The sequence below is a fragment of the Halyomorpha halys genome, unplaced genomic scaffold (assembly GCF_000696795.3).
Source record: "Halyomorpha halys isolate HHAL.00 unplaced genomic scaffold, Hhal_1.1 Scaffold1462.1, whole genome shotgun sequence".
NCBI classification, from domain to species: Eukaryota; Metazoa; Arthropoda; class Insecta; order Hemiptera; family Pentatomidae; genus Halyomorpha; species Halyomorpha halys.
The window spans coordinates 115,469-126,509 of NW_027107297.1; the positions used below are offsets into that span (position 1 = coordinate 115,469).

General features: G+C 28.2%; 1 protein-coding gene across 2 annotated transcripts in view; it reads right to left on the reverse strand.

Annotated features, from left to right (window-relative positions):
• LOC106689768 (uncharacterized) overlaps window positions 1-7,251 on the reverse strand; it is a 13,027-nt gene extending 5,776 nt beyond the window's left edge. Inside the window, exons 1-3 of one of the 2 annotated variants that reach the window (XM_014434931.3) lie at window positions 7,006-7,251; window positions 4,160-4,253; window positions 1,433-1,556 (exon numbers count right to left, since the gene is read on the reverse strand). In XM_014434931.3, the coding sequence (XP_014290417.1) occupies window positions 1,433-1,556; window positions 4,160-4,246 (211 nt within the window). In that variant the 5' untranslated portion in view covers window positions 4,247-4,253; window positions 7,006-7,251. The remainder of the gene's footprint in view (window positions 1-1,432; window positions 1,557-4,159; window positions 4,254-7,005) is intronic. The other variant, XM_014434930.3, reaches the window with a different exon arrangement.
• Between the last annotated feature and the right edge of the window lie 3,790 nt (window positions 7,252-11,041).

An 11,041-nucleotide genomic window follows, 5' to 3' on the forward strand; every position in this document is an offset into this window, starting at 1 on the left:
CATATACATAGTAAAAGTATTTCAATAATACTAGTTTAATCAATGCCTTAGAGGATTTAATCATTTTGTCTTCATACTTAAATTCATTCGAATAAACACAATGAAAACATAATTAAGACCAGTAGAATATATTAATATCCTATACAATCGGAAATATATTGGGTCATCCCTAAAGAAATTTGAATTGGGTTTGTTTCAACTTCTTTTCCCCTTCTGTAGTGACCTCTTAAGAAAAGTATGCATTTATTTATATGTCAATGTTTCATGTATCGAAGTATATCTATCTTACTCTTTCCATCTTTTAATTTTACCATAATTTTTACTACTTCTATTAATTATTACTGCACTATAAATAGTTTTTTTCAGCTATTTTGTGTACCTTTCTTCACTACCACCTAGACCATCTTCCTACCATTACTTAATTTTAATAAACAGATCATTCATTCATTTTTTAATCCATTTTGTCTGTAATTATCAAATATGGATATACTCCAAACATTGAATATTGTATGATAGTGTAAGAAATACAAACATGATGGTGTAATAACTTTTATAATACATTTATCAATGAAAGTTATTCACAAAACATACTTGAAGAATTCTTCAATTTCTCCTACAGGATCTCCATACTTTTGCCACTGATTTGGAAACTTGAATATTCCTCATAATTTTCAGCCAATTATATAAATACTCCTCAACATCATTGCTTTTGAATCATTCTCCCCAAGCAATTAACATATTCACAGGAGAATAAGTCCTAGCCCATTTCTTCCAATTTATCACTAGTGAAGATAACAGTGTGAGGTCGGCAATTATTCTGAAGCCAATATTATCAGTGAAAATGGACTGAGCACCCAAAGCTAATTCCTTCTTCCAGCAATTATGTTCTATTAGATAAATTAAACAATTGTCGGCATCTGTAAATTTTTCCTGGGAGGTCGATCATGACTTTTGTTTTTGACATTTTCTAGTCCATCCTTAAATTTTCTGGACCTCATGCACTTTAATGTGGGAGAGTGGTACAGTCCCTAACTGGTATTTCAAACTTATGGGAAAATAAGCTACCTTGATTGACTAAAACTTAATGAGTATGTGTTGTATAACAGATTTGGTCATGACTGTACTAAAGATAGAGAAGAGAAAGCATTGCTGCTGAGGCAGTTAATCATTCCTCACAAACTAAACATCAACCTCCATCATCTATCTCAGAACTGTGTGCTAAGCAAACTAACAAACTAGCAGTTATATTTTTATTCAATCTTATGTCATACATTAGATTTTGGGGATGAGCAGTTCTTTGATAAATGGAAGTGAAAACCCAATAAATTGGCAAATTAATAAAGTTAAAAATCTGACTAATAAAGTATAATAAGCTCTTTTATTTAACTTAAATACTTCAGAAATTATTTTAAGTTCTATTTGTAAATTATACCTTTCATGTCAACATCTTGTTGGTCCGGGTAAGTGCCAGTTTGATTGGCTAATTGTTGCTCCACATACTGAAGTGCAGTCGTGTAAAGAATACTCACTGTCACCAGTTCAAGTGAGGAGAAAATCTATGACAGTAAATATAAATCAGAAAATAAATACATTCTCTACATACATATTTGGATGATTCTCAAAAAAAGCTTCAATTTCGGGACTAAAGTTCGAGTGAGTGATCTATCTAATTTTTTATGTGGCTTCCTGGGATCATAAATAATAGTATCCAACAGAAAATATAGCTCAAAACAATTTGTTGAGGGCTAAACTATAATTTATTATATTGCTGCAAAAAGGCTTAGCCGTCGACTTTAAAAGGAATCCGGAATGTTTCCAAACCTAGGCGCGGAACCCCAGAGGGCCCCTATGAATATTTTTCGTTTTTACGAAATACGGATAATAAGAATATTCCGGGTTTGCCGAAGACAGGTTTTTACCAAAATAGGTTTTGTAACAGTTGTTAGAAATGATCATCAAAGGTTTAAGACCAAAAAAAAACTTTATTGCAGGAAATAATAGTTTATTTTATACTGATATCGATACAGAAATGAAAAAAATAAAAATTCAGATTCATTTGAAGGATGACAATAGATATTTTTTCAAGGATTACCCATATAACATAGTAAGAAGTAACTAGTGATAAAACTATTGAAATAAAAAAAATAAAATGACCCGTTTTTAGTATATAAAATACAACAGAAAACTAATTAATAAACTAAATTAATTAACTTTATATCAAAACCTTCTCAGGCCAACAAAATGGATAATTTTCTTTTTTATTTTTATTTTCAGGGTTTCTTACTTGTTATTTCTTACAGTCATCAATTGTTGTCATCCTTCAAATGGATCTGACATCGACTATATATATTTTTTTTCTTTTCATCTCTGTATCGATATCCATACAAAAAAACTATTATTTCTAGTAATAACTTTTTTTTTTGTGGCCTCAAAACCTTTGATTACCATTTCTAACAACTATAACAAAACCAATTCAGTGTGATAAATATAAGCTTAAAAACGAATTAAAATTTTAAAGTAAATTCTTGATAATTTCATTATAGACTTTTTTAAAATAAACTATTAAGCACCTATCAATTATTTTAATTAAATAGATTTTTTCATAAGACTAAATTAAATCATTGTATAAATTAAAAACATTATGAAAGAAAATAAGTTTATTTTATTATTTCTCTCTCTCAAAAAAATAAGTTTAATATAAAATTTAATTTCTTCAATAATTACTACTTCGATGTGGTATGGAAGATTAAAACTGTACAAAAAACTATTTAATGTTGAGTAACTAAAAGATAATAAAAATTAAAAATGTTATTACTCAAAGTTGTATTTAAAAATCATTTTTCTTACAAGGAAACATTACAACATGGAATGGGTCCCCAATATTTATTAATAAAGTCAAATAAGACTCAATTCAGAAATATTGACATATTACTTCAATCCTTATCTTATTTCCAATAAAAATCGATCTATATCGGTTGAGTCCGTCTGCTTTCGGCATCGGTCGGTATTCCAACTAAGGTCGGCGGCTAAGAAACGAACTACGATTCGGCAGTGGTAATAAGAATTTGAAGTTTAAGAGGTTGTTGATCCTAGTTAAATAGGTGGATATTCAAAAATCAATAAGATACTTCATGCCCTTCAATAAGATGTAAAACTGTGAAATTAAAAAAAAATAATAAATTGGAAGATTGATAATTGACAATATATATATATTAATAAAAGGAAGATGTCCAAGGAGCAGTCAAAAAGTAGCTAGTATAAAAACTATTTATTAGGAGCCAATGTTTGTATGGTATCGCCAGGGCTAAAAATGTCGTTAACAGAGTAAGAAAATAAGATGACATGAAATAAAAAGTCAACTAAGGTGGGGCTAAATAAGGTGTAAATAATATGTTAAAATTTTCCATCTTTTAATGTGAACTATAATTGTTTTAAATTTCTCTTATATCTACTTTTCTATTAGTTAATACTTCAATTCATTTTATGTCTTACTTATCATTGGCTCCTAATAAATAGTTTTTGTAGTATTTGAGTTGCTCTTCAAAATACTTCCTTTCTTTAAAAAATAATAAGTTTCAAATGAACCTTAAAATTACCCTGCCACCTTGAAAGCTGAGTGGTGGTGTAAGCTGGAAAAAAAAAGTTTTTCCTAAGCTTAGGCAATGTTTCTCTATACAGTTATCACTTTAGTTTCATGAATTTCTGTTTTGGAGATTCACAAATAGAAAATATCTATAGATGTAATGTAATGAGAAATTTTCCTGTAACAAAATTTTGAAAAAGATATTGGTTCAGAAGCTGTATTTAAATTATTTATGAATCCATTTCTGATTGCAGCGCACTATGTTCTTTTGTTTTTACAAAATTTTCTAGCACAAAGCACATATCCTGAGTTCACAGAGAAGAAGTTTTAACTAAAACTGATATAGTAACAGGAGGTTTCAGTTATAACTGAGAGGGTCTTGTCACCAGAAAAAAAGACAATTTGATTGAAGAAAATGAATATTTTTTAATGGATAATATACACAAAGAGATCATAATAAAAATAAAAGATGCACATCTATCCGATGGAATACTCCGGTATCTCTATAAATGGCATTTTGGTGAGAATTACCCATGAATACATAATTTATTCAGACATCCATTTAATGCTGCTTACCACATATAACCAGGCAATTATCAATGCTCCAGTTTCAATTGAAAAACAAAGGAGAAACGATTTTAGTTTTAAGAATTCGCAAGCCATGACTATCCTAAAAAAAAAAAAAAAAGAAAATCACTTATATATTGAATTCATAAAATTAAAAAAATATATAAAGTAAAAAATATGAAAGGAAACACACCAGACAATGAACTCCAAAAATCATATCAATAACTGTCCTTCCAGGAAATTACATGTTCACATATCTAGACAAATTAAATACCAACCTCTGAACATCAAAGATTGGTAGAATTCCAACAATAGCATTTAAATTATTTTATAGAAGTTTGAAATTAATAAGCCAATATTTTATGAAACAATAACCAGACTATCAATTTTACTAGTAAACGTAGCCCTGAACTTATTCTAAATTATATTTAATGCACATTTCAATAAAAAATATATGACAAGAATAAGATAAATAACTATTACTATAGGATTGTATGGCAGTAGGAACCATGCATATCTTAATCTTATCATTGGAACAAGACTTTAAATTCATTGAATTTTCTTCTTACAGCTTAGGGAAATAGATAAAAGAACCTCTTATTATATTCTATTGTAGTGCTCAATAAACTTCGGGGGCACTTCTGCTGAACTGATTTCTATCAGCCTCGTGTTTTGTCAATGACAATAAAATAGAATCCTGCTTATTCGGATCCACCATACCTAAACCCAGATCATCCAGAACGGTTTAGTTTTTTCTTTTCTTTTTAGGAACTTTTAAATTAAATGAAAAGTTTTCATTGACAATAAACTGATGCAAAACTATATTGTAAAATGTTAACAGAAATGTATAACTGAATTTATCTAAAATTTGTAATACATTTATAAACGGGCTGCGAGAGGCAAAATGACATGATAGCCCACTTCCTGTGGCATAGGAGAAAAAAAAACGATTTAAAACATGTGATCTTTTTTATTTTATTTTAAATCCGCATTTTGAAAGTGTACAAGAGAGTGACAAATGTAAAAAATAGTTGTAGTAGCTAGTGTGTTCCATCTAAAAATCAAATTATATTTTATAGCACTAATTGAATAATCCTAAAAAGATGGCAGCCATTTTTTTTTTACAATTGCTGCAAATGAAAATGTACCACTGACTTGTAAATTTTCAACCTCAGCTTTGTGAAAGGACTAAAGAATAGCAAGACAAGCATTATATATTTTGTAACAGTTAATGATTAAATCCTCCAAATGAGAAGGAAATGTTATCAAAGAGGACAGTAACAGAAAAACAAAATCATCCACATTTAAATTGTTTATCATTCTTAGAAAGCTCTGTAACTGAAATAGCACCAAAATTGGAGAATGACACTTATGACCTTATAACTATTTATACGTATTTCATATTATTTCAATAAATTTCACTAATATCAAGAATTTTGTATTTACTGATCAAACAATATCTTATCTAGAATTTAACGTAATCCATCTGCTGGTATGCTAATAATAGCACAGGACATATTATTCCAGATAAACAGAACTACTCTGTAATATTTCATAAACTATTAGATGAGCAATCTCAATATACAAATATATCATTGAATTATATATTTTTGTTACAATGTATAAACTCATATAATCCACATAGTCAGTCTGATTCATTCCTGTCCATACCAGGTTAACCATTCTTACCATATAGCCAATGTTCTGCATAAAGGGCTAATTCAATAAATTTGGTATTTTCAGATAATGCTGGCTGGAATAGTTATTGATACTAATTAGTTCAACTATGTGAAACAAAATAGGATGCATAAAATGTTCTGAAAAATATAAATATATTGGAGGTTTTACATCCAAAAGAAATCTTCCACACCACTATGTAAAGTACAGAATATGCTCTTCAGAAAATGTTATATTCGTCATTTTTACACAACAACACCAATATACAAACGTTAACTTCACTTTGTGACATGTTCGAACCAGTCACTTTTAATATCCATATTATTTTTAGTGAGTTATTCTTATTAGTTGTTACTAACTAAGAAAAATTATTACTTTTCATTTTTATTAATTTTTTTTTAATAAAGATTCTTAAAGAAAGCTTTTAAAAAATATTTTCATTACATAATCGTACTTATTTTATACACAAGAAAAAACTATTTTAACTTTTTTTTTTTAAATTTTTACCTTAATAACCCATTGTTTATAATAAAATAATAATCTTGGAAAATTATTTATTATTAATTCATTAATAATTGAACATCGCATGGAAAACAATTACAAATTATTTACATAATTCAAGGTTTTTAAAGGTATATTGTTGGTGTTTTCAATGAATCAAAGTCCTAAATCTATTTTTTATTAATAACTTTAACTAAGCTGAAAAATATTGGTTTAACAATTAGGTCAAGACATAAGAATCAAATAAAAAAAATGAAATAACTGAGAATGTCAATAACATGTCATACTCAGTAGATATAAAACAATAATTAGAAAGGAATGAATATGTTTTTAGAAGTCATTTATAAAACTTTCTAAAAGCAGTACTTTGACAAAATACAAACTTTGAGGAAAGAATAGTACAAACTAAATTTCTTTCTTCAGTGGAATAATCAAGAGAAATATCTTGCCTAGAAAAAACATAACATTTTTATGAATCAAATATAACCCAATAAGATTAGATTAAGAATTTCAAAATCAATTAGTTCACAGTTAAGAGATGCTAAATTTAGAAGTTAGTTAGCTGACTATAATGCACTAATAAAAATAAAAAACATTGTAACCTACATGAAAAACAATTCTATACCTAGAATATTATTATAGCATACAACATTTTAATTTAGATATTATTTACTTACCTATGTTAAAAGATATCTTCTTCAAATACAACAATCAATGAATTTATAACAAAATGCAACCTTCTATAGTTGAAAGTTAAATGATTCACCTTTCATAGATAAGATACCTGAGCAAACAAGGACTTCCCACTTCTTTGATAACCATGTCATACCACTTTATAGATAAATATTTTTTCACATTTTATATTTTTATTTCTATTTCTACTCATTTATTTTTTTCATTTTAGTAAGAAACATTAGTCGTAAAGCATTATTTCTTTGAGTTGAAATCCATGTATAAACAAGTTTTATTACCATATGGCTAATTTAAAATTTATTAAAATTGTATAATGGTAATTAGATGAAACATTAAATTCTATTACACATTTAGTTCATAAATACCCATATAAAAAAAATTTGAAAAAAACAGATTTTGTAAATACAACTTTTTTTTTCATCTTAGTTCATAATCATACTTTCTAAAGATGATAAAAAAATTGTATTATTATGCTAATGAAAAATCAATTGATTTAAAGAAATAATTAGGAATCTGTTTCCCTTCATACTAAATTCCTTTGAAATAAAAAAATTAAAAGTCCTTACAAATATAAATTGGTATTACTGTGTTTGTACACTTTTCTTTCTAGCTACAGAGGTGTTTAGTAGGTCTTTGCATCTATTAAATATGTCTTGAATAATTATGGGTATGCTTCTACTTACAATTATAAAATATGGTAAAATAAAAACAACTAATCAATAAGTTTTTTGTCAAAAAGAAATAATGAATATGCAATAGCTTTAATTTGATTATGTTAATGCTACTCCAAAAATGTTAAGCTATATTAATGAAAAAATAAAATAATGTGACATAAATATTATAGTAAAGTAAATTATTTTAAAGCTTTTTTTTTTTTTTTTAACATCAATCTATACTAAAAGAAACCAGAATAAATACCCTATATTTTTGTAGTCTTTTATTTTTTTCATTCCAGACATTGTTTAAGCTGAACCAGACCAGAATGGGATCTTGAAAATTTTAAAAATGCTCTGAAAATTGCTTAGTTATGTTCTTGTGGTTCTGATTACAAATTTCAACATTGCAACCTCAAAGCTTTTGGTCCCCATTTGCTGACCATTCCTGGACTACATTCAGTCTCATAATTTCAACTATAATCAAAGTTAATTAAATAATTGATTGTTTTAAAGTTATAAGCAAAGTAAAAAAAAATATTTTTGTATTTTGATTTTTTATATTTCTGAAAAATTCGCTTTAAAATATTCTTTCGGAGATCTTCTATAAAGAGTTTTCATTTGACCTCAGGTTTTGCTACTTACTATAGGCAATTTATCTAATCTTTTATTTTACAAATCATATTAAACTAATCTAATTTTTTTTGTGTCTCCCATTGTCTCCTTGTGTAAGTGGTACATTTTTCAATTTTCATTAAGATGTAGGTATTTAGTTCCTTAACTTATTAATTTGTATAAAAAATAATTAGTATATAGATTTAAGATCTATCTGCAACATAAACTATTTTCTATTTAGTTCTCAAATTTCCTAAAAATAACAGTATTAGCTATATTTTTTCATTTTCTGGTACCTACTGAAATTTCAGCCTCACCTCAACACTTTTAATTAAATTACCTCTACTTGTTGAATGAAAATAAATATAATTTCCACATTTTATCAGCAGAAAAAGCAATTACTGCTAGATTACATCCTTGTTAAGTGCACTATTTCATGTAGTACTCGATTTAAAATAATAATTAGAGGTAGATTCAGGACTTATGTAAAATCTGATCTGGAGTTGGCAGTTGTAAGAAACTCAATATAGATATGTTGGATGCACACTAACAACTAATGTATTGATCAATCAATCAGAACATAAAATATGCTTTCTCTTGTTGCATAACTTACGTTATTGGACTATAATTTGAACAAAAATGGTGACCCTTATAAGCCTACAGTAAATTAAGAATTAAGGGAGAGAATTAGACACTGATATCTTTGGCTGAACCAGTCAGTAACATAAGTATAGCCTTTCATCCTCTCCAGTGGTTTGACCAATTGATTTTCACAAGTAGGTTTTAAAAGCATAGATTAGATTTGAGGCCCACTTGGTAAGACTTCCAATCGCTAAACAATAATTTTGGAGTCTCTCCAATTTTTACCAGATAATGAATGGAATGAATCATTTGTGATTAAAACTCTTTTTGATTCCATGCTATGTAACAAAGTGGTTTATATTTAAAAGATGTTTATCTGACATTCTTCCCCAGCTGTCACGCTCATCTCTCAAACCGCAATCTCACAAATATGAACTTTTGGCAGAAAATATCACCTTTGACTAACACAAGAGAAATGTTCAAGATCTTAAGCGACTTGAGAGCGAATGATTTATCTTCCTTATAATTTTTTTTTTTTCCTTTAAAGAGTTACCTGATTTTCAATAGGCAACACTTTTTTTACATTGTAGCCAGACTAACTCAGTTCTTTTAGAATGTCTTTATTATGGATTTAAAAAGCACTTGTGATAAATTAAATTATTGGAGAAGTTTGTCGGGGGTTGCGGTCAGCAAAGAACAACATAAATAAACAAAACCATATTTATTTATTTATTTTATGCCGACATTTCGACCTGAGTTTCAGGTCTTCATCAGGGGTTATGGCGTAGAAGGTTGCAACCCAGTTGCAGGCCTACCTTCTCCAATCATTAATCTACGGTCAACTATCTACACCTCATTAATTTTTTTAATATTTTTGAATATACATATGGTTATCTTTGCTCAAAATATGAGTTTAAGTGAGATGATGTTGCAGAATTGTAGCACACACAACACCCACACATAATTATAATTGGCAAAGTTTTTGCCACATTATTCAATTCTATTAATAATGTAATAATGGTATTGCTTCTATTTAGGTACTCAAATGAATTGAAGGGGTTAGTGGACGAAGAGGTTATCTTACATATAGTAAATTTTACGAAAATTAAGTTTGATTTTCTATATCCCTTCTATATCTAGGTATCTCAGTTATTGATTGGATTTTGAGGTTATAGTACCTCACACTAGCTAGACACCTAACCCCTTCATCCACACTAAAGATTCAAAAAATTAAAAAATGTTACATAGCCCCTTCATCCACTTACCCCTTCAATTGTTTTGTTAAAGTCAGTTGTAAAATCAGGAGTTGTGGTCTGAGTCCGAAGTATTCTACTTTAATGTTCATCATCTTCCATCCATAGAGACAAATTAGACAAAATAAACATTTGAATGAAACAACCATAAAGTGCATCACACAACTTTCGCTTACCACCCTATTTTTAGTTTAAATTAATTACTCCCGATTTCAGAATAATTCACAGTGGGAACATTTTTCCATATTAATTTACCAAATGAGCCTATCAGTTGAGATACTGGCTGATTCCAAAATCATAAGTTAAAAGAAAAGTACTTTTGATAAAATTTCTTTTTTGCCAAATTTCAACATTTTTCTTTTCCAAAAGTGTTGAAAAAAATAAAGCAGTTTACTAAAATTTATATTCTGCTCTTAACCAATTATTCAATGCTAAATTGACATAGAATTAATATTTAAAGTACTAAGAATAATTTTATGGAATTAAAATTTTAAAATTCTTATTTTAGGTGTTTCTCATGGTGCAAATCATGAATATCAACTTTATTCTTGCTAACAATATATTATAACAAATATATTATTTCTTATAATTCTCTACCTCCTCGACTGTACGGACTTCCTAAAATCCACAAACCTGGAAACCCCCTTCGCCCCATCATATCCAATATTAATGCTCCATCTTCTAAACTTAGCCAATTCCTCCTTCCGTCTCTTCAGTTCCTTAGCCATGACAACCCTTACGATATCCACAACTCATTCCAACTACGAGAACAATTAATATCTCTTAGAATTCCCGCTAACTTCATTCTTATTTCATTTGATGCTGAAAGCCTCTTCACCAACATACCCATCGACAAAGCACTCCAAATTATTGAAAAGAACTGGTCTACAATAGAGCCTCATACCACTCTTAACTTA